The 23,367-nt window shown below is 43.4% G+C and overlaps 1 protein-coding gene across 1 annotated transcript in view; it reads left to right on the forward strand.

The window, feature by feature from the left end:
• The window catches only part of PRKG2 (protein kinase cGMP-dependent 2), a 70,646-nt gene that overhangs the window by 9,147 nt on the left and 38,132 nt on the right, over positions 1-23,367 (forward strand). Inside the window, exons 3-4 of the mRNA XM_083756494.1 lie at positions 17,745-17,911; positions 21,615-21,728. Of these exons, the coding sequence (XP_083612620.1) occupies positions 17,745-17,911; positions 21,615-21,728 (281 nt within the window). The remainder of the gene's footprint in view (positions 1-17,744; positions 17,912-21,614; positions 21,729-23,367) is intronic.

Below are 23,367 nucleotides of genomic sequence, written 5' to 3' on the forward strand. Positions count from 1 at the left end.
AGGCTTTCAAATACCCATTCATCTGTTGCCCTTGTAAGAATTGCTTTCAGATCCTGAAGCAGAGAAGCATTTGTAAACTGGGAGAGTTTATTCTTTTCTTCTCAGGTCCTCAGTACACCACAGGTGGCTGGCATTGGTCTGTTTGAGCAGATAGGCTAGTAAGAATTCATGTGCACTAAAGACTTTTGATGTTGTATCATTCTGTTCCAGGACATACAGTGGTACCTCGGGTTAAGTACTTAGTTCATTCCGGAGGTCCGTACTTAACCTGAAACTGTTCTTAACCTGAAGCACCACTTTAGCTAATGGGGCCTCCTGCTGCCGCCGCGCCGCCGGAGCCTGATTTCTGTTCTTATCCTGAAGCAAAGTTCTTAACCTGAAGCACTATTTCTGGGTTAGCGGAGTGTGTAACCTAAAGCGTATGTAACCTGAAGCGTATGTAACCTGAGGTACCACTGCACTATCAGTTAAGGTGCTCATTTTCTTCTGAGAGCCAGTGTGGTGTAGTGGTTAAGAGCGGTAGTCTCGTAATCTGGGGAACCGGGTTCGCTTCCCCACTCCTCCACTTGCAACTACTGGGTGACCTTGGGCCAGTCACACTTCTCTGAAGTCTCTCAGCCCCACTCACCTCACAGAGTGTTTGTTGTGGGGGAGGAAGGGAAAGGAGAATGTTAGCCGCTTTGAGACTCCTGAAGGGGAGTGAAAGGCGGGATATCAAATCCAAACTCTTCTTCTTTTTCTTCTTCTTTTTCTTCTTTCCCACTCACTATGCTCTTCTGGAACTGTTCTTTAAGGCTGCCTCATTCACTCTAGAAGCAGTTCCTAGGTCTCAGCATAATGACGGCACTCACAGATTTTGTGAGACTATGTCTCAGCCAAATAAGACAGTGTCCAGAACTTCTTCCCTATATGTTGACTCTAAACAGAATGGTGACTGTATTTTAAGAGCCTATTTTAGGCAGAGCATTGAACGGGCCTTTTTAGTGTTGGCTCCCTGGTTGTGGAATGTTCTCGCCAGGGAGACTCACATGGCACCATCTTTATCTATTTTTAGGAACAAGAAAGTTGTTTTCCTTTTTACCTGGGTTTTGTACCTTTAATTTGAGCAGTTTCAAGTACCTGTCCCCTCTTTTTCGTGGGATAGGTTTCCTAAGCCTTGTCATTTATTTGTATGGATGTGGGTTTGTTTTGTTTTTAATTTTTTATTTCCAAAACCAAAAAAAGAAAAATTACAAACATCAAATTCAACATCCATATTCATTTTCTAACATAAACCTATTACATAGTTAACTAAATTAAAATATACCTAATTACTCTAAACTTTTCTTTGCTTCTCTTTGCTGTATACAAATATAACACAGTTAGAAATTTTATATTAAAGCTTTTATATTATAAATGATATTTCAAATTCCCAAATTCACATGGGTGAAGGGGAACGGGGGTATAGGGGATGTGGTTTTTTAGGTTTTTATTGGTTGGTTCATTGTGCTCAGTGACTAAATAATAATAATATAATATAATCACTTTTTTGAAGAGGGAAGCTGGTGGCACACTTGTTAGATATATCTTTTTGGTTAGACAAAAGCAGTTTCAGCTTAAAACAGGCTATGCACTACAAGAATTAGGAACAAGGAACTAACAGTTGCATTTTTAGTTCTCTACCTTTGCCTCCATTTAGGGCATTGGGATTTTCAGAGACTCATTCCCAGTTCTTTGGCCACAAGTATTCAGCACCATTGTAGGGAAACTGGAGCACCATTGGTCCTCTGGGTCGCAAACATATCCTTTGTCCACTAGTTATGGAAAGAGGCTATGACTCCTGTGGGTTATAACTGAATTTGCAGTGCAATTAGCTCTGGAGACTACATAATGAAATTCTGCTGCAGTTTGGATTCCACTGGAAAGAAACTCAAATCTGCATGGTAGAGCAAGTAAGATTTTACAATAGCAGGTTTTTCTTTTCCCCTTTCGGGCCTTTCCCCAGGAGCTGCAGATAGAGCAATAAGGTGGATAGCTGCTCACCACCTGAAGTTAACAGTATTAAATTGCCACTGGCCACATGAAAGAGCCAGAACCAAGTAGGTATTTGTTCCAGTTTCCTAACTTTGCACCCTCTGCCGTTTCCTTTGAATTAAGATTAAAAGGGGCGTTATAGGTGCCAGGAAGCCACCTTTCAAACATTTGAGAAATCTTGCTTCTCATATCAAACCAAAACAGTTGTATACCTCTAGTGTGTGTAGCAAGTCAGAGAGTTTAAATGCATGGGCTAAATGTATAACAAAAGCCTAAGCGATAGGGCTGTTGATGTGGTATATAATAATTATATGGATTATTAGGCTCTTGTGCTTTTATTTGGAACCCAAAATATAAAAGGAAACAAGTTTCTTTGCCCGGGATTTTACGACATTATGGTTTCACAGCGACATAATTCTAAGAGTTCTGTGTCCATTTCCCAAAGCCAGATTCTGAGAGGTAAGCAACTTCCTTGAGACTTGAACACTCCTATTTCAGACAGCAAACAAGCAGGAAGAATATGTTTACTTCACCCTAAGAAGAAAGCTCAGAGCCTAGGACTTGCCGATCAGAAGGTTGGCGGTTCGAATCCCCGTGACGTGGTGAGCTCCCATTGCTCGGTCCCTGCTCCTGCCAACCTAGCAGTTCGAAAGCACGTCAAAGTGCAAGTAGATAAACAGGCACTGCTCCACCGGGAAGGTAAATGGTGTTTCTGTGCGCTGCTCTGGTTCACCAGAAGCGGCTTAATCATGCTGGCCACGTGACCCGGAAGCTGTACGCTGGCTCCTTCGGCCAATAAAGCGAGATGAGCGCCGCAACCCCAGAGTCGGCCATGACTGGACCTAATGGTCAGGGGTCCCTTTACCTTTAGCTTTAAGAAGAAAGTTCAGAACATCTCAGTCCCTCTGCCATTAGAGACCTACTAAATGCAACACACCAAACTGGGGGTGCAATTCAGTCAATGGCATAAAGGCTGCAAGGGACAGGATGTGTGAATAGCCAGCAATAGTTAGTAAGGAGTGAGTGATATTATGCTCCTGAGCTGGCCAGCTGCCTTCTTCCTGTCAAAATGGCTAACATTTGCATGGAGAAAATATGGGGGTTGGCCACTGAGATCCAGCGCCGAGGGCCTTCTGGTGGTTCCCTCATTGCGAGAAGTGAGGCTACAGGGAACCAGACAGAGGGCCTTCTCGGTAGTGGCACCCGCCCTGTGGAACGCCCTCCCATCAGATGTCAAAGAGATAAAGAATTACCTGACATTCAGAAGACATCTTAAGGCAGCCCTGTTCAGGGAAGTTTTTAATATGTAATGCTGTACTGTTTTTAACACTGATTGGGAGCCGCCCAGAGTGGCTGGGGAAACTCAGCCAGATGGGCGGGGTATAAATAATAAATTATTATTATATTATATTATATTATATTATATTATATTATATTATATTATATTATATTATATTATATTATATTATATTATATTATAGCATGCTTCTTCAGAAGACAAGGTGCAGCAGACCTCTTGCTCTGTTCATTGGCTTGCAGACTCACCAGTGTTGAGCTGGAGACTATTTTTAAAAAGAAGCCAGAATGTCAAGCTTGCCAGACTAGTCATTAGAGCCAACAGTAATCTGGTCCATCACTTGGTGTTTTGCTCTGTAGATGCCAATAAAAGGTCATTCTGTCCCATCATCTCTAAGGGACATGGTTTATAGTGACAGAAGTGCCAATAAATTCATGTGGTTAATAAATTTAACAGTTTAATGCTGGAAGGGCCATTGCATGCAGATAAGCACAAGTTCAATTCCGTGTTGGCTGAAAATACCCCCAGTCTGAAACTCTGGAGAGCTATTGCCAACCAGTGTAGAAAACACTGGGTTCGAAGGACCGATATCCTCAATTTGTATAAGGCAGCTTCTATGTACCCCGTGTTTCAAAGTGGCATGTCCATTTCATTCCTTGTAAATACGAAGGGTGAATGTATAGGCATGCAGAGAACCTTGCAATCTAGTCAGATGATCTTTCGGCTATTGCTACAAGCCTGCAAAATTCCCCAGGCAATTCCGACTTTTTCCACTTGCTTTGGTATTGATTGACCTGAAAGCACAGCAAGCTGTGACCTCTCCGAGATGCTCACTCGCATCCTCCTCCTCCACACAGTCCAATCTAGTCTTGCATAATAAGCTCTCCACCATTCACTCTTGTGAAAAGTGAATGATTGCAGTCATGGGATTTTTGCCTATCACATGATGGTGTATGTTTTGATTCCACAAAGTGGGAGGTGACAGAGACAGGATGTTTGTGTTACTGTGTTCCATGGACTATTGTCCTTTGTTCTTTCTCTTTGCTGTCTGATGCTAGAGAGAGAGGGAGCCATGTTGCAGTGCTCCGTGTGTGTTTATATGTAAATAAAGTAGATTAGCCAAAATGCTGAATTGCTGAGGTCTGTTACGCAAGCTGCAAAGACTCTGAGGATCCCTAAGTGTGCTGATGTCTGTTGGCATCGGTCGCTGTGATGTTTGGGCTGAAGAAAGCTTTTGAAGCTCCCAAACGATCGACCAGGAGGGAGAGAACATGCTAGTCTGGCATGTGTCTCTATCAGGGTCCTGCTCAAGTAGGTCCATGATTCCATCCTCAAAGAGCTACAAAGGGATCTGTTTCCCTTGTCAAGGGAAGCTGTTGTCACTGAATGTTTGCTAAGCCCATCTTTCAAATGTAGTTATTATAGGCATTTTTAAAAAATACTGTCCTTCATGCAGAAGACCCCAGGTAATCCCTGTCATCTCCAGTCATAAAGGAACTTGGATATTAGCACTAGGAAATCCCATAAACCTTGGGGCACCCCTGCGGGTCAGAGCAGATGATATTAAACTAGGTAGCGCAATGGCCCAACAGCCCCATTTTTCTCTGCATCTTCTTCCCCCTGGAAAAAGGCACTGCAGTGTAGTGCAGTCTACACAACCGAACAGCAAAGCACAAAATGCAACCAGCAGGTTGTCTACTGCCAGGGCAGGTGCCAAATTCTGATTTTCTTACTTGTGAGGAAGGGCGGGTAAGAAATCTAAACGATACGAATATATTTTGGAGCCCAAGGAAGAGTGCCTGTAGGACATCAAGGGAAAAACCAAGATATGTTATGAAAAAAATGAAGTTGGTTTTTATCTCAAGTTACAGTTATTAGGTTGGATTTAGCAGCTTCCCTCCCACCCCAGCTCCCCAAGCAACAGCGACTGAGCTCGAAATGTCTTCCAAACAACAGATCCCCTTCCAAAACATGTCATTATCACTGAGATGAGTGCCAGAGCGACTCAGCCCGTCGTAAAACAGATCTGGCTTTTGAAGCACAATCCTGGTGTGTTTGAAAACATAGCCTATGAAATAGATGTACAGTGGTACCTCGGGTTAAGTACTTAATTCATTCCAGAGGTCTGTTCTTAACCTGAAGCACCACTTTAGCTAATGGGGCCTCCTGCTGCCGCTGCGCCGCCAGAGCACAATTTCTGTTCTCATCCTGAAGCAAAGTTTTTAACCCGAGGTACAGTACTAATTCTGAGTTAGCGGAGTCTGTAACCTAAAGCGTACGTAACCTGAAGTGTATGTAACCCAAGGTACCACTGTACTAATAAATGAAATGTACAGTTTGCAGCAGCCCTGTTTGAACCTCAAACTATACATAGCTGTCACGAACGGTATGGCCTCGTCCAATGTATGAATGGGGATATTTCTCCACTCGTAGATTGCTGAAGAAGGATAGCAAAAGTGTTAGAGAACATGATAATAATTACAATAAAGATCAGGAAGGGAATAAATAAAGGAAGGGTTGCTCTATTCTCACCCCACATTTTCTCACCCCTGGTCCTGCTAGCTAGGGATCTTGGGAGTTGTAGGCCAAAAACATCTAGAGGGCCGAGGTTGAGGAAGCCTGGTCTAAGCCATAATAATGTAGCCCAGAACATCTGGAGGACAGCAGGTTGGGGAAGCTGCCTTAGGAAGTGTGAGGCTAAATCAAATGGAAGCAGGTTGTCTCTTCTGCCACTCAACCAGGCAGAGGGCCTTCTCTGTAGTGGCACCCGGCCTGTGGAACGCCCTCAAAGAAATAAACAACTATCTGACTTTTAGAAGACATCTGAAGGCAGCCCTGTTTAGGGAAGTTTTTAATGTTTGATGTTTTATTGTGTTTCCAATATTCTGTTGGGAGCCGCCCAGAGTGGCTGGGGAAACCAGCCAGATGGGTGGGGTATAAATAAATTATTATTATTATTATTATTATTATTATTATTATTATTATTATTATCATCATCATTATCATCATTATCATTATCATCATCATCATCATTATTATCTCGCCTGCTACGAGATTCTACATGCACCCCATTGAAGTGAATGGGAGTTGTATAAGAGCAGCATAATGCACAACTCAGCTTCCATTAATGTCCATGGGATTATGCAGGAGAGATTCCCAGTGGATTGTCCCTTTAATTCCTTTACTTTTTGCCTTGGTTTCTCTTTATTCCTCATTGCAATTTTGTTTTCCATTTTCCCTTCAGCTCTTGATGTTTGAACCTCGTAATTTGTGTCCCCCCCCCCACTTCAATATCATATAATGCAGGTGATTGTCTACGATTATGCACCCACTAATTACTACCCTGAGAAAATTTAATGGGGAAGCAGGGCGAAGTTTGTAATTTTTGTTTCATCAATCAACATTTATAGGAAGAAAGTAACTGCGCCAGACGGGCCTTTAATGGAGTTAATGTTTCTTTATGTTCCCAGCAATAAATAAGCACACCCGTGCAAATAAAAATTACAAATTGAATTGTTGGCAATGGGAGTGGAGAGTAAGTTGATAGGAAAGTAATAATTAGGAAAAGAATAGACTATACATTTGGTTCATTAGTGTATAGGCTGCATGTAACAGTGGGTTGGATCAAAGAGCAATTCTGTATAGATCCTTCAAGGCCCTTCTGCCATGTGAGAGCAGCTGCAGTGTGGCCCCCACTAGTGCAGGCATGGCCAAACTTGGGCCTCCAGCTGTTTTGGGACTACAACTCCCATCATCCCTAGCTAACAGGACCAGTCGTCAGGGATGATGGACATTGTAGTCCCAAAACAGCTGGAGGGCCAAGTTTGGCCATGTCTGCCCTAGTGGTAACATCAGACGGCCAGGACCAGATGGGAGGTGGCCAAGTATTGACCTCTCTTCCCCTTGGCAGCAGCATCCCTCATAGAAACTGGTTTGGCACTCCAGCTATTACCTTTGGTGCCTAGGGAGGAGACACATTGCAGCACATCACAGTTTCATGTGAGGAGGCTATTTCCTGAAACTAGCCATGCAACCATCATTGAGAACTCAGTATACTGTTCAGAAACTAGTCTCCTCTCTCTCTCTCGTATTTTGATTTTTTCCTATAGTGCTTTTAAGATATAACAGGATCAGATGGGGTGGGGGAAGTAAAGATGGAAAACCAAGACAATTAAGCCATAGAAACCCCATAAATGGGGAAAACCAAAATTCAGCTTGCATGAGGGACCATCGTCACGAGAGTGAAATGTTAAGGTAGCCTGAATTGGTCCCTTAGGGACCATATCTAATGCATTGGCCAGCTCTGTGGAAATGTTTAATATTTGGGTCTAATTAGGAATTCCTGATGTAAAGAAGAAAAAAACCCACTTATGCAAGATGGCAGTGGGGGTTAGCCTATACTTAGAAAATTTGTTTTCAGCTGAACACTGTGACCTATATACAATGTGATTTGCTTGGCCTAAATGCCCAAAGTTTCTATTTTGGCCAGGAAACACGACGACTTCTGTGCTTCTGATTTTATTTTTCTAGGCTTTTATCATTGCCATTCTTCGTTTTCAAGCTTGCTGCACAGGTAATAAAGGAAATGAATCAAGCTGCAAAACGGGAAGTGATCGTTCACTCTTAAGGTGCCCTCTGGAGATTTTGCAGCAAAGCCTCGTTCTCTGGGACAGTTTTACTTTGTTTTATGAATCCAAGTCGGAAGAGACCCTGGAGGGTTTCCAAAGTGCTGTGTTGAGATTCGCTTCATTAGATGGATGAGCCTCACACAGGCAATAACGAAAGCACAGCATTCCGGGGCAAAGGTTGCCCTTCAAGTTAGCTAGATGTGGATTCAGATCCCTTCATTTGCAAATGAATAAATATATTTCAGTTTCTCAGTTTCATGGGCTCAGACAGTGTGTGTTTCATGCAGTGTTGATATGAAGAACCTGTGACCCTTTCGATGTTGTTGTTTCAATAACATCTGGAGAACTGAAGGTTCCCCCTCTTCACCCTAAAGAGTGTTTCACACAGTTACTGTAAGGTAGCCATTGGGTCTCAAACCCTCCGTGAGTTAGGGACTTCCCCTTTGTGCAAAGACAGGCTCTAGCAGATATTGTGGACAAGACCAATGGTGGGTCCAATTGTCAAGAAGGTAGTTTCTGCACGTGCTGTAGAGGGAAGCGAGGGGCAGGTGGAGTTCATCAACCTCTGAAGGTAGTCCATGTAGGAGAAGGAAAACTCTGATCCTAAACTTCATCTGCCTTGTGGGACATCTTTGGTAGAAGAAATGCTAAAGAGCAAACCCTACATAAATCCAGAGTGGAGTCCCTAAGATGGTTGGTTGGCATCTTGTACCCCTCCTTCCAGCAACTCCTGCAGCCAAGCTGGTGCCAAGCGTATTGCTCTGCTTTCCTTTGGACCACATCAGGAAGGCCATGCCTTCTTGTCGTTGTTAGGATATTGATGTTCTGTTCTGCCTTAAGAGGAGCAGATATGTGGAGTTGTTGTATGTCGCAAGTCTGTTTACTTCCAGCACAGTCTGCTGGGAACTTCCGTTGTATATTGCTTTTGCTATGCCGCTGTTGTGCTTGAACACGAAGGGAAGCAGACATGTTTTTCCTTTGTCCTGCTGTTGAATAAATGCTGTAAATATGCTTACACATGTCTCTGTCTGCCACTTCCGTTGCAAAGAGTTCTTATATCTGTTGGCTTGCGTGCTTAAGCTTCTGAGGTCTTCTGAGGGTTGAGTCGCAGTTTTTGATGCTGTTCCAAGAACCGGAGTTTTGCCCGGCTGCCAGCTGGTGGCTGGAGCCAGCTGGAGGCCCGCCAGTTGTCCCCATCTCCCAGCAGCATCCCAACAGTCATCTGGGCAGTCCAGGACCTCCACACACAGGCTTGCACCCCGAGGAGGGCACTTGGGTGCTGCTAATGCCGTGGTTTGACACCCATTGTCTATCGAGACAGATGGATGCCAACAACGCAGTAAGGTGGAGTGACTAACCTTCGGCTCTCTAGGTTTCATTGGACTTCAGCTCTCCACATCCCTTACAAACAAGTGGTATATAAATTTTATGAAAAAATAGCTGTATAAAATTGACCATGTTGGCTGGGGCTGATGGGATTTCAAGTCCGCAACATCTGGAGGGTCACAGCTTTCCCCCTTCCAGCTTTTGCAGGAAGTCGACATAGCTTGAGTCATCTTAGTTTGGGGGGGGGGGGAATAGGACTAAAGAGGGATGTGGTAAAGGTCAATTAAATGGTGTGTGGTATGGGAAAAAACAGGCTAGAAGAAATGCTTATTCACATAGCTATGGGTGTGATAGAACTTGCTGACCCAGGATTTAGTGATGACCACAAGTTTTGATTGCAGTGGGTACCTTGGTTTAAGAACAGCCCTGTTTACGAACGATTCAGTTTACGAACTCCGCAAAACCAGAAGCAGTGTCCCCGTTTGCGAACTTTACCTCAGTCTAAGAATAGAATCCGAACAGTGGAAGGGCACTGGCGGCGGGAGGCCTTGTTAGGGAAAGCGTGTCTCGGTTTAAGAATGGTTTTGGTTTAAGAACGGACTTCTGGAACGGATTAAGTTCGTAAACCGAGGTACCACTGTACTTGAAAAAGGCACTAGGGTTACTTCCAGACAGTCTGATTATTGACCGTTTATCCTGACTAGTTAGCAGAAGGTTGTGGTGAGACTTGACTTTGCCTTTATATTTTTCATTATTCATTCTGGTTTGTTTTCACAGGGGGTTGTTGATGTTGTGTCAAGGAAGTCCTACACTTCCCAGTGCATTTTCCTATCCCCTTGTCCCTTTCAAAAAAGGGGGAGCAGTGAAATGCATTTTCTCCAAAAATGCTCCAAATCAGTTGGCACAACCCGAATTTCCCAGCATGTGTTTGAATTCCACCCCTAAATAGCAACAGCCTTGAGGCCCCCATAGAGACGAATGGAGGATAGATACATCAATGGCAAGCTCTGTGTTCAAAGGCCAGGGAGCACCGGCTGCTGGGGAAAACAACAAGAGAGGGTTGTTGCCTTCATGAGTTGCTTTCAAGTTTCTCAGAGGCAAAACAGGATGCTGAAGATGGATTTTTGGTCTGCTACAACAGGGCTTCTTCTTAGGAGAGCACAGGAAAGTGTCTGCTGTAAGGTGGAAAGATTGCAAGAATGCAGAATCCATGTTGCTTCGGCATTGCAAATTCTAAAAATTGCCAAAAGCAATGCGCAGGTAATTTGATGAAAGCATTGCCTAATATCTGTCAGTCAGTCTGCCATTCCAGAGCAGTGTACTATTCTGATGAAACCATGGGCTGGATTCAATTCCACAAGTCCTGCCAGCACAATGGGACTTCCCCATCTTCTCCTCTTCCCACACCCTTCCCAAATCTGTTGGGAGGTTCAGGAGAACTCCCAGAGCACTGAATATGGCAGGGATGTCCAACAGGTCGATCTACTGGTCAATCCCTGCGAGGTTTTGGTCAATCGCTGGCCCCCTTCTGGCCCCGCCCCACCCTCCATTGTTGGAGAACAGATGACGGAGTTTACAAACCAAGGCTGTTTTTCCACCAGCAATCATTCGGTGATGAAAACTCATTTGGTGAGTTGCTATCTTTGACCCCAAAATAATGTAAAAACGTTACGCCCCACCTCCCAAAGTTAAGCAACTTATGCCTCCCGAACCCCCAATAAAACAGAGCCTTTCTCCTCCCTAGAAAAGCTCAACAACTTTTACCTGAACCCCCCCAAAACAGAGGTAGATCGCTGCCAGTTTTTAACTCTGTGAGTAGACTGCAGTCTCTTGGAAGATGGCCACCCCTGGCATAGGGCACTGAGAGCAAAGATCATTCCATCTTGCAGGCGGAAATGATTGCACTTGTTGGAGATTTGTGAAAGTCACTTCACCATACCTCAACCTGTGGGATGTATCAGCAGAGGATTCAGAGCCCCAGCAGCAGGGGCGCACGGAGGGGGATGGAGGTGGTTCACCCCGGGTGCCACCTGGGGGTTTGTTGGCAAGATGGTACACTGCCTCCCCTCAGCTGTAGAGCGGCTGAGGGTGCCCATGCTTCCAGTATGGGCGCCGCTCAAGCACCGTCTGTATGGGCTGCCACTCAAGCTCCTTCCATATGGGCACTGCGCATGCGCATTCTGTACAGGCTGACACACATGTGTCCGTATAGGCACCGCGCGTGTGCCACCAGGCAGTTTACCTGCCCTTCGGTGCCCTGCACCGGGTGCCGAAGAGGTTTCCTTCGCCACTGCCCAGCAGAGTCTTCAGAGATTTCTAGCTCCCAGCAGAATAACTTCTTCCAAAGCCCCCCCCCCCCCGTTAAGAGGAAAACTCCTTTCCCACAAAGTGTTTATTGTGTCCAAGTGCAAGACAAAGCTAAACACTACAGTCTACTGTATGCAGTTCTTCTGGTCTTTGAAGGAAAAATACATATGTACAGAGAGATTCACTAACACGGTCACCATGCTAGCTTACGTTGCTGAGTAAAACTCACAGATTCTTCCCCTGACTCTCACAGATTCAGAGTCAGATGTTGACAGCGAACAGGACAGGGTATGGACAAGACATGCACTAGGACATAATGAAAACAGTGCCCTAGAGACTATTATAAAAAGGTAAAGGTACCCCTAACCATTAGGTCCAGTCGCGGACGACTCTGGGGTTGTGCGCTCATCTCGCTCTATAGGCTGAGGGAGCTGGCGTTTGTCCACAGACAGCTTCCGGGTCATGTGGCCAGCATGACTAAGCCACTTCTGGAGAACCAGAGCAGCGCATGGAAACACTGTTTACCTTCCCGCTGGAGCGGTACCTATTTATCTACTTGCACTTGATGTGCTTTCAAACTGCTAGGTTGGCAGGAGCTGGGACCGAAAAAGGGGAGCTCACCCCGGCGCAGGGATTCAAACTGCCGACCTTCCAATCGGCAAGCCCTAGGCTCTGTGGTTTAACCCACAGTGGCACCTGCGTCCCTAGAGACTGTTATACCTATTTCTAATTGTAGGCATATTTCCTGAACCAATGGAAGAACTCAGCATGTCATACGCTTGACCTCACTGGTGTTGCTATGGTAACCCAGTGCACCTGGCACCCTTATCGCAGAACATCCAAGCATGGGGGGATGTGCTCCTAAAGACATGAGACCAAGCACTGTGTACATCAACCCATTGTTCACATTACACCAACAGCACTGATGGAACAATCTTCTTAGTGCTACATTGAGTTCCATTGCATGCAACTTCAGCCAGATTTCACATTTGATAAATTACAACAACAGTCCTGTTCTTACTTCTTAATCATATGGTTCAATCTTCTGAATCTCATCATGGAGCCAACAAAAATGTAATCTCTCCCTCTGTGTGTGTGTGTTTGTGTATGCTTCCATGCTGTAAGTATTTTTGGGAAAGGATTCGGTTGCAACAAATGGCACAACAAATTTTCCAGCCCACATTGCCGAGCTGAGTCCCTGGCATACCCTGTTTTTTTTATAGTATTTTTTATTAGTTTTATGAAATACAGAAAAAAGAATAAAGAGCATATTATAAAAGTAGAGAAAGAAAGTTACAAATTTTCTTGTTCTTTTTTCCAAATCTACTGGACTTCCCCGCGTCCTCCCAACCCTGCATTCTCTGTGATACATAACATCAGCAATTTGTTAACTTGTTTCAATACTTGTTGTATCTTTCATTTTATCATGTTACCCAATTTCAAATATATTATAACCCAAATCATGTACGTTTTCATTTTAACACAATAAAGTTGTTTCATTATTCTATCTCTGACTTCTTGTACCTTAATTTCCATTTCTTTAGTTTAACATTACTGAAGCTAGAATTTCCTAAAAGGTGCGTTTTTTAACATTCATACAACTTATAATGTTTTTCCAGATAGTCCTTAAATTTTTTCCAGTCCTCCTCGATTGTTTCTTCTCCCAAGTCTCGGATTCTGCCAGTCATTTCGGCCAGTTCCATGTAGCCCATCAACTGCGTTTTCCATTCCTCCAGTGTGGGTAAATCTTGTGACTTCCAATATTTTGCAATCAAAATCCTTGCTGCTGTGGTGGCGTACATAAAAAAAGTTCTATCCTTCTTAAACACCCTCTGGTCCACCATGCCCAAGAGGAAGGCCTCTGGTTTCTTAGGTAAGGTAAATCTAAGTACCTTTTTTAGTTCATTATGAATCATTTCCCAAAAGGCCTTCACCTTCGGGCAGGTCCACCAGAGGTGAAAGAATGTCCCTTCCGCCTCCTTACATTTCCAACATTTATTATCAGACAGGTGATATATCTTAGCAAGCTTGACTGGGGTCATGTACCACCGGTATATCATTTTCATAATGTTTTCCTTCAAGGCACTACATGCCGTAAATTTCATTCCGGTGTTCCATAACCTTTCCCAGTCTTCAAACATAATGTTATGCCCCAAGTCCTGCACCCACTTTATCATTGCGGATTTGACTGTCTCATCCTGAGTATTCCATTTAAGCAGCAGGTTATACATTCTCGAAAGTAGTTTACTTTTTGGTTCTAACAATTCTGTCTCTAGTTTCGATTTTTCCACCTGGAATCCAACCTTCTTATCTACTTTAAAGACCTCTTGAATTTGTGCATAATGCAACCAATCTCGCACCTTGTTTTTTAGTTTTTCCAAGCTCTGCAACCTCCAATTGTCTCCAATCTTTTCAATAATTTCCCCATATTTAGGCCAATTGGCTTCCATATTAGGTCTCTTACGTGCCTTGGCCTCCACCGGTGAGAGCCACCTCGGAGTCTTACTCTCCAATAAGTCTTTATATTTTGTCCAGACCATTAAAATTGCTCTCCTGACAATGTGGTTTTTAAACAATTTGTGCACTTTAACCTTGTCATACCACAAATATGCATGCCACCCAAAAGCATTGTCAAACCCTTCCAGATCTAGGACATCAGTGTTTTCCAGTAAGATCCAATCTTTCAACCAGCAGAAGGCTGCGGATTCATAATATAACCTCAAGTCTGGCAGGGCAAATCCCCCTCTTTCTTTCGCATCAGTTAATATCTTAAACTTTATTCGGGGCTTTTTGCCCTGCCAAACAAACTTAGAGATATCCTTCTGCCACCTTCCAAAACATTCCACCTTGTCCACGATCTGTAGGGTCTGAAACAAAAATAACATTTTTGGTAATACGTTCATCTTTATAGCTGCTATTCGGCCCAACAAGGAAAGTTTCAATCTTGACCACGTTTCCAAATCTCTTTTGATTTCTGACCAACATTTCTCGTAGTTGTCTTTAAACAGATTCAAATTTTTGGAGGTCAGATACACCCCTAGGTATTTTACTTTTTTTACCACATTTAATTCTGTTTCTTTCACGAACTCATCTGTTTCTGTAGTTGTCAAATTTTTTGCTAGAAGCTTAGTTTTTTGCTTGTTCAACTTAAATCCCGCCACCCGACCAAAATCCGAAATTAATTCTAACACTCTTTTAGTACTAGAGACAGGCTCCTGCAATGTTAATACCAGGTCATCTGCAAATGCTTTCAATTTATATTGTTTCACTCCGACCTCAATTCCCTGTACCAACCGGTCCTTTCTAATCATGTTCAATAGCACCTCCAGAACTGAAATAAACAATAGGGGGGATAGGGGGCACCCCTGCCGTGTCCCTTTTTCAATTTTAAACTCCTCTGTCACCACATTGTTTACTATCAATTTCGCTTTTTGTTCTGAATATATTGCTTCTATTCCATTTTCAAACCCCCACCCCACTCCCATCCCTTCCAAATTTTTCTTCATAAACATCCAGGAAATGTTGTCAAAGGCTTTCTCCGCATCAATAAAGATTAGCACCGCTCTAGTGTTAAGCTTTGTTTGTAAAAGTTCCAAAATATCAATAATGTTTCTTGTGTTGCCAAACAAATGCCTACCAGGGAGAAAGCCAGCCTGGTCCTTATGGATCACTTCATTAAGCACTTTTTTAAACCTACTTGCCAAAATGTCTGCAAAAATTTTGTAATCCACATTTAGGAGTGAGATGGGGCGGTAGTTCTTAAGCTGGGTCTTTTCAGTTTCTAGTTTGGGTATCAATGTGATGAAGGCTTCTTTCCACGTTTCCGGTGCCTTCCTCCCCTCCATAATCTGGTTACAAACCTCCAACAAAGGTTGTATCAAATAGTCTTTCAAAACCTTATAGTATTTGGAGGTAAGTCCATCAGGGCCTGGAGATTTGCCTAATTGGAGGTTCTGAATGGCGCTTTCAATTTCTTGCTGTGTGATATTACTATTCAGGATTGTTCTCATTTCCTGAGGTATTTTCTGTAATCCATTGGTTTTAAGAAATTGGTCCACCTCCGAATCTTTCTGTGGCCCTTGTGAATAAAGTTCTTTGAAATATCTCTGGAAGCACTTTCTAATTTCCTCGGGTTTCTGAACCATTCTCCCTTCAATCTCTAGATTTGTAACTGTATTAAGTTTTTGTCTCTTTTTCAACTGCCATGCTAGCAGTTTCCCACACTTATTTGCTGATTCAAAAGATCTTTGTTTCATTTGTTTAATTCTCCATTCCACCTCTTGATTTATCAGTTTCAAATATTGTGCTTGGAAAAATTTCACTTCTCTCAGCACTTCCTTCGACTTGGGCCTAGATCTTAGTTTTTTTTCTCCATCTCTTATTTTTTCCAATATCTTCTCCTTCTTTTCATTCCAGAGCTTTTTCTTGATCGTGTTTTGTTGTATTAGAAACCCTCTCATAACTGCTTTACTTGCGTCCCAGATTATTCTTTTTTCCACAGTAGTATTTAAATTTATCTCAAAATAATCCTTTAAAGTTTTTTAGGCCTTCTTAACAATCTTCTCGTCCCTTAATAAGGTGTCATTCATTTTCCATCTGAAGGATCCGGTTGTATTTAGTCTCAATTCCATTTTCAAAGCATTATGGTCGGAGCAGGTTTTTGGGCAGATTTCCACCTTTCTAGTCTTGGGTGCCAGTCCTCTAGTTATCCATATTTGGTCGATTCGTGTCCATGTCAGATGAGCTTCAGAAAAGAAAGTCCCTTCTTTTCCTAGGGAGTTCTTAACCCTCCATATGTCAATTAAGTCCACATTGTCAGTCATTTCAAAAAAAGTTTTAGGTAGTCTGCCATCATTCGTTATGTTAGCACTTTGCGACTTATCCATATTTACAGACACAACCCCATTCATATCACCCATCATGATGATGTTGTTGTAGTCTAGGTAATCCAGCATAATCTCATGCAGCTTCCTGAAAAATTCCGATTTTCCTTCATTTGGGGCGTATATTCCTAATATCAGAAATTTTTCTCCTTGTGTCTGAATTTCAATCGCCAAAATTCTGCCGTGTTCATCTTTAAATAAGAATTTTGGTGACAGGCTCTCCTTTGCATATATCACCACTCCTCTTTTCTTCACTTTGTCCGAAGAGATAAATTCTTGGCCTAGTCTTTTATTAATTAGCACTTTTCTGTGGAGCCTTGTCACATGCGTTTCTTGCAGGCAAATAATGTCCAATTGTTCTTTTTTCAAAATATGAAATACTTTTCTTCTTTTTTCCGGAGAGTTTCCGCCATTTATATTCCAACTAAGAAGCTGCAGCAACATCCTGGTCTAATTGGTGGGTCTACAGTGGGGTGTCTAGGTTTCCCTCCGTCTGGCATACCCTGTTTGAAGGACCAGGCAGCAAGTGATGTGACAGGCATCAGCCTGAGACCTTAGAGATCTGCTGCCAGTCGAGATGCAGGGCAGGGGGGACAAAATTCAATTCAGGTCGCATTTAAACCAGAATGTATCAGAGCTGCACTTCCTGAAACAGCATGAGAACCAAAACATAGCCATCCTCCAAAACTCACACTTTTCCAAATGCTGCGATGAAGTTCTCCAACCGATCAGTCTTTACAGAAATGCATATGTTAGAGGAATGTGCGTATCAAAATGCACATGTTTGTGAAACAGCAAACAAAAAATGCATTGTATTAGGAGAAGCTGCTTGCAAAAAAAACATGCACGCTAGTCAAAACTGCGCAGAATAGTGTTTAGCAAGAGAAAATCGCACTGAAATACTGAAGAATATTCCTGAGGATTTAAAAACAACAACAGCACTCTGCAAATTGTTGCAAAAATGTGGAGGACTGAATTTAAAATGGGGAAATTGAGAAACATAAGAGAATCGAAATCTACAGATCCTCCCATCCCTAGCTCAGGCAGTGCTGGGCTAGATGGACAAATGCTTAAAGCAACAAATGCTTAAAGCAACAACTTCCTATGTGCTGAATGTTTTAGGTTGCAGAGAAAAAAAATGTAAACTACTTTCATGGGCACTGGACTGTGAATACCATGATGGGGGGAATAAGTTGTGCATAATGTAATCCATTTATATGCTGCAAATGAACGTGACTTTTGACTTTCTTTCTTTCTCTCCTCTCCTCTCTCTGGTTTACTGAATATAAGTGAGAAAAAGCTCATCACAGATGCCCTGAGTAGAAACCAATTTCTGAAGAGGCTGGACCCGCAGCAGATCAGAGATATGGTGGAGTGTATGTATGGGAGAACATACCAGCAAGGGAGCTACATAATCAAACAAGGAGAGCCTGGCAACCATATATTTGTACTGGCAGGTTAGTAAACCACATTAAGTTGTACATTTAAATGGCTAGCACTGGGAATTTTGCTGCTTAGACCTGGAATGAACTTGCCATGCTGCAATCCTAGCCCCGCTTACCTGGGAGTGAGTCCTGTTGAATTAAGGAGGACTTGCTTCTGAGTAGATATGGTTAAACTCTTAATCTCAGGGTTGTGGGTCCAAGCCCCATGCGGGGCAGAGGATTCCTGCATTTCAGGGGTTGGACTAGATGATCCTTGCGGCCCCCTCCAATTCTACAATTCTGAATTTTATTATTATGGTCACAGACCAGTTCCAGCTCACTTACAATATCATAAAACACAACAGGAATACATTGAGTCGCAATTGGGTATTACAGAGACAATTCAGATATAGCGGCAGTTAAAAATATATATTAAATCTTGATCACTAAAATATAACCTAAAATTGTCATTTAAAACCTTAATCATTTTGGTAGTACAGCTTGTTCCCTAGGTTTTTTTGGCAGTCGCACAGAATTTGGCCACCCTTAGTGTGATCTTTTGAATTATGGTGCTGAAGGAGACTCTTGAGAGTCCCATGGACTGCAAGAAGATGAAACGTATCCATTCTTAAGGAAATCAGCCCTGAGTGCTCACTGGAAGGACAGATCGTGAAGCTGAGGCTCCAATACTTTGGCCACCTCATGAGAAGAGAAGACTCCCTGGAAAAGACCTTGATGTTGGGAAAGATGGAGGGCACAAGGAGAAGGGGACAACAGAGGACGAGATGGTTGGATAGTGTTCTCGAAGCTACAAACATGAGTCTGACCAAACTGCGAGAGGCAGTGGAAGACAGGAGTGCCTGGCGTTGTCTGGTCCATGGGGTCACAAAGAGTCGGACACGACTAAACGACTAAACAAGCGTGATCTCTAGATCCTTGTCCTCTACCAGGAGTTTTAGACATTGAAGTTCGGACCCATTTGGAGATTTTTGAATAACAGGAATGATAAATACCGAGCGTATATCCCCATAGAAACGGCAGTGTAACAAGACATGAGAGACAGTTTCTACCTCCATCAAGCCACAGGAGTAGATTCAGTCCGCGTATGGTTTACCCTCAAATCTGCTCTGCAATAAGGCAGCACATTGAATCTAGCGAGGGTAAATGACCGTCTGTATTTGGGTATTTGTAATTTTGACAAATAATTTTCTGGGGTACACCCTCTCCCATTATCTTTTATTGCTGGGTGTTTATTTATCTTGCATTACTCTACAATTCTATGATTCTAAGATGGCAGCCCAGATGGAATATAGGGCTTCCAGCATCCATCTCCTTGATAGTTTACAACAGGGCAATCCTTTTGTCCATGCAAACTGCACACTGTGTCTGAACCCAGAAGTCCCATTAGCTACTGTGGCCAGCGATGTTTCTAGGCACATCAACTATTATTTATGACTGCAAGAGGAGCAATGCGATGCTTGTAATAATGTGTGTTGTGCTTTAATGTGTGTTGTTCCTACCTCATCCATCCATCACAGCAGCCCTAAGAGATGAGTCATTATTATTATCTGTTTATAAATGGCCAGCTGGATATCCCACCTTTCCCCATCCCAGAAATGCTCACAAGAATTATGAATACAGCTTTCCCTTTTTATTTCTCCCACTACCCGACCGCTAAATCCATCTAGCCTTTTCCACCAGCTGCTTGCCGCCCCTTTGTCTCGTCGTCTGGTTTGGCCACTCTTTGCAAGGCTACACCGGATACTTTGATCTCGCTATGATGAGGGTTCCAATGCCTCAAGCAGCAAAAATATTACAGTGGTACCTCAGGATACATATGCTTCAGGTTACAGACGCTTCAGGTTAGAGACTCCGCTAACCCAGAAATAGTACCTCAGGTTAAGAACTTTGCTTCAGGATGAGAACAGAAATCGTGCTCCGGCGGTGTGGCAGCAGCAGGAGGCCCCATTAGCTAAAGTGGTGCTTCAGGTTAAGAACAGTTTCAGGTTAAGAACGGGCCTCCAGAGTGAATTAAGTCCTTAACTTGAGGTACCACTGTATGCCCCATTGAATTCAGTGGTACTTACTTCTGAGAAGGCATAGCTCAGATTTTCCCAACACCCCGATTCATTGTTGTGCTCATAGCCTGCTTGTGAGCTGCTGGGTTTCCCCAGTCATTCTGGGTGGCTCCCAACTGATTTATTATTATTATTATTATTATTATTATTATTATTATTATTATTAAAGCAATAAAACCTCAAACATTAAAAACTTCCCTAAACAGGGCTGCCTTCAGATGTCTTCTAAAAGTCAGATAGTTGTTTATTTCCTTTAAATCTAATGAGAGGACGTTCCACAGGGCAGGCGCCACTACCGAGAAGGCCCTCTGCCTGGTTCCCTGTAACCTCAGTTCTCGCAGTGAGGGAATCACCAGAAGGCCCTCGGAGCTGGACCTCAGTGTCTGGGCAGAACGATGGGGGTGGAGATGCTCCTTTAGGTATACTGAGCTGAGGCCGTTTAGGGCTTTAAAGGTCAGCACCAACACTTTGAATTGTGCTCGGAAACATACTGGGAGTCAATGTAGGTCTTTCAAGACCGGTGTTATGTGGTCTCGGCGGCCGCTCCCAGTCATCAGTCTAGCTGCCGCATTCTGGATTAGTTGTAGATTCTGGGTCACCTTCAAAGGTAGCCCCACGTAGAGCGCATTGCGGTAGTCCAAGCAGGAGATAACCAGAGCATGCACCACTCTGCCACTGGGGCATATAAAGGCTAATCCTGCAGGGCTCCTCTTTTTACAATATGGGAAGTAAGCTGCACTGCAAGGCAAATGTCTGGGGTGAGACTGTGGGGCAGATTCAACTCCTTCACCCCTATACCCCATTTTGACATTCACAATGAGGCAGGCAGGCACACTTTGCCAAGATGTGTGCTTAAATAAACATGGTTGCTGCCGTCACATTTTGTTTGACCTTTGGTGCAATTAACACTGCCATAGTTCTAGCTGAGCCGATAGCTGAATCAAGTTACTCCTAATTAAACCAGTGAAATCAATACTAGGGAGGAAATAGCTCCCCTGAACATGGCGTTAAGAGCAAAGCTGTCCTTTCCTCCCAAAAAAAGGTTTGCCTCTAATTTCCACTGGCTCTTCCAATATTAGAACCATTGTTTAATGTTTAGCAAAATAGCTATTTTGTGGACAGTGTGCTTGTGATATATTCGACTTTTTAGCCTCGAGGGAAACAATTGCAGCAAAGAAACACACAGACATGTTCAGAAATCACCTGCACATGAAATCTTGCCGTTAGCTGAAATGAGGAATAAAGTTTTGGATGCAGAACGCGGTAAAATTTTGTTAACTCTAATAAAATCCATTTTTCAACGAATATATAAAAAAAGGTGTAAAAGAAATTGCCCGGAGCAGAATCTTCATTGAGAGGTTGTAATTTATCTTGCCGTATATATTGAAAACTGGGCGTAGAGCTCATCTAGGGGTTTTAAGCTTTAGGCTTTAAAATCCGTTGAGATTTATTCTAAGTTCCCAGATCTAAACTGCTAGGGATAGTTCACACTAACACTGAAGTACTAGCTAAGATATTAGATTACCTGGCTGTCTGGTTTTGGGGTTTTTTTTTTGGGGGGGGGTTAAAGTTTATATAAAAGTGATTGTAGGAACCTGGCTCGTAGCTAGTCAGCAAAATTGCACACCATTTTTGATTCTGTCTTTTTCTCCCCGCAGAGGGCAGGTTGGAAGTCTTTCAGCAAAACAAACTTCTCTCTTCGATTCCTGTGTGGACAGCGTTTGGAGAGCTGGCCATTTTGTACAACTGCACAAGGACGGCCTCGGTGAAAGGTGTGTGCACTTAATCCCTCGAAATTTTGCAAAGGCAGAAAAGCAACCCTCTCCAGGCTGCTCTTTCCTGATAGAAGAGATTGTGGTGATGATGAGACAAACAGAGAAGAGCCGCACAGTGGCCATGTGGGGGTCTTGTGGGACAAAACCTGCAGCTTTGGGTTTGATTCTGCACAGCAAGGATGAGGAGCCAGGTGTTGCTGAACTCTCATCAGCACCAGTGAGCATGACCAATAGTCAGCTAGCTGTCGTCCAACAACAGCTGAAGGACCCCAGCTTCCCCATCCCTGCTGTAGAGATTCTGAAGCACACCATCTGGTCGTCTCTAGCTATGGCTGCAAGGCCTTGGGCAGCTGAGGTTGGTGGAACAAGCAGTTGTGAGGGGATTTAGCAAATGGGATTCCAAAACTGGAGCAGCAGTTTGTGAGTGAAAGGGCAAAACAAGGTAGATCAGGGCTAGAGATGGGCAAATCTGTCAGTTTCAGTTTCTCAGTTTTTCAGCCCTCCACATTTCCACCTCAGTTTGCAAATTTATTTATTTTCTTTTTTAAAAGTCCCCCTGAAAATTCATCAGCATTCTAGTGCAAATTTCTCCCAGCGTACCTCTTTTTTGATGCAGTTTTGTCTAATATGCAAATTTGTGCAAAGCGTATTTTCCCTAATAAATATTAGGGAATGTTAATATTTTCTCTAATATAATGCACGTTTGCATGTCATTTCCAGTAATATATGCATTTATATGCAATTAACATATGCATTTTAGTATGCATTATATGACTGGAGAACCACTCTGCAAAATTCAGAGGAGTGCAAATTTTGAAAGCCGGCTGCGTTTCAGTTCGCGCATTGTTTTGGGAAGTGTGATTTAGGTGGGTTCACCTTTAAATGATGCGGGTGGCGCTGTGGGTTAAACCACAGAGCCAAGGACTTGCTGATCAGAAGGTCGGTGGTTCGAATCCCTGCGACGGGGTGAGCTCCCGTTGCTCGGTCCCTGCTCCAGCCAACCTAGCAGTTCGAAAGCACGTCAAAGTGCAAGTAGATAAACAGGTATCACTCCGGTGGGAAGGCAAATGGCATTTCCGTGCGCTGCTCTGGTTCACCAGAAGCGGCTTAGTCATGCTGGCCCGGAAGCTGTGCTCCCTCAGCCAATAAAGCGAGATGAGCACCGCAACCCCAGAGTCGGTCACGACTGGACCTAATGGTCAGGGGTCCCTTTACCTTTAAATGAGAACTGAATCAAACTGAATCAAATTTTGGCTCTGTCCCTAATCAGGGAAGGCAGACGGACAAATATATGTGTCAGGCAGGCAGAGGCTATTCCAATAGGTGTGGAAAAACATCCCAGTAGTTTCCCATGACATGTTCCCAAACAAGACCTGGGAATGTTACATACAGAGGGATCTGATTGATGCATCATTTTCACTCTCATGTGAATTCCAATAAAGAGGTTCCTACTTTAGCAACAGTTCCCTTCTCTGGCCTGTTGGTCAATGCATTGGCCCAGAACTCCTAGCTCCAGAAGCCTAGTTAGATTCTTGAAGGGGAAAAGCAGGCCCTGAGGATCTTTTTGCGTGTTGAGCAGGTGCAATTCATATTCAGAAAAGCGGCACGGAACAATTTCTGCTAATCTCATACAAGA

Source organism: Podarcis gaigeae (genome assembly GCF_964106915.1).
Source record: "Podarcis gaigeae genome assembly, chromosome: 9".
Taxonomy (NCBI): domain Eukaryota; kingdom Metazoa; phylum Chordata; class Lepidosauria; order Squamata; family Lacertidae; genus Podarcis; species Podarcis gaigeae.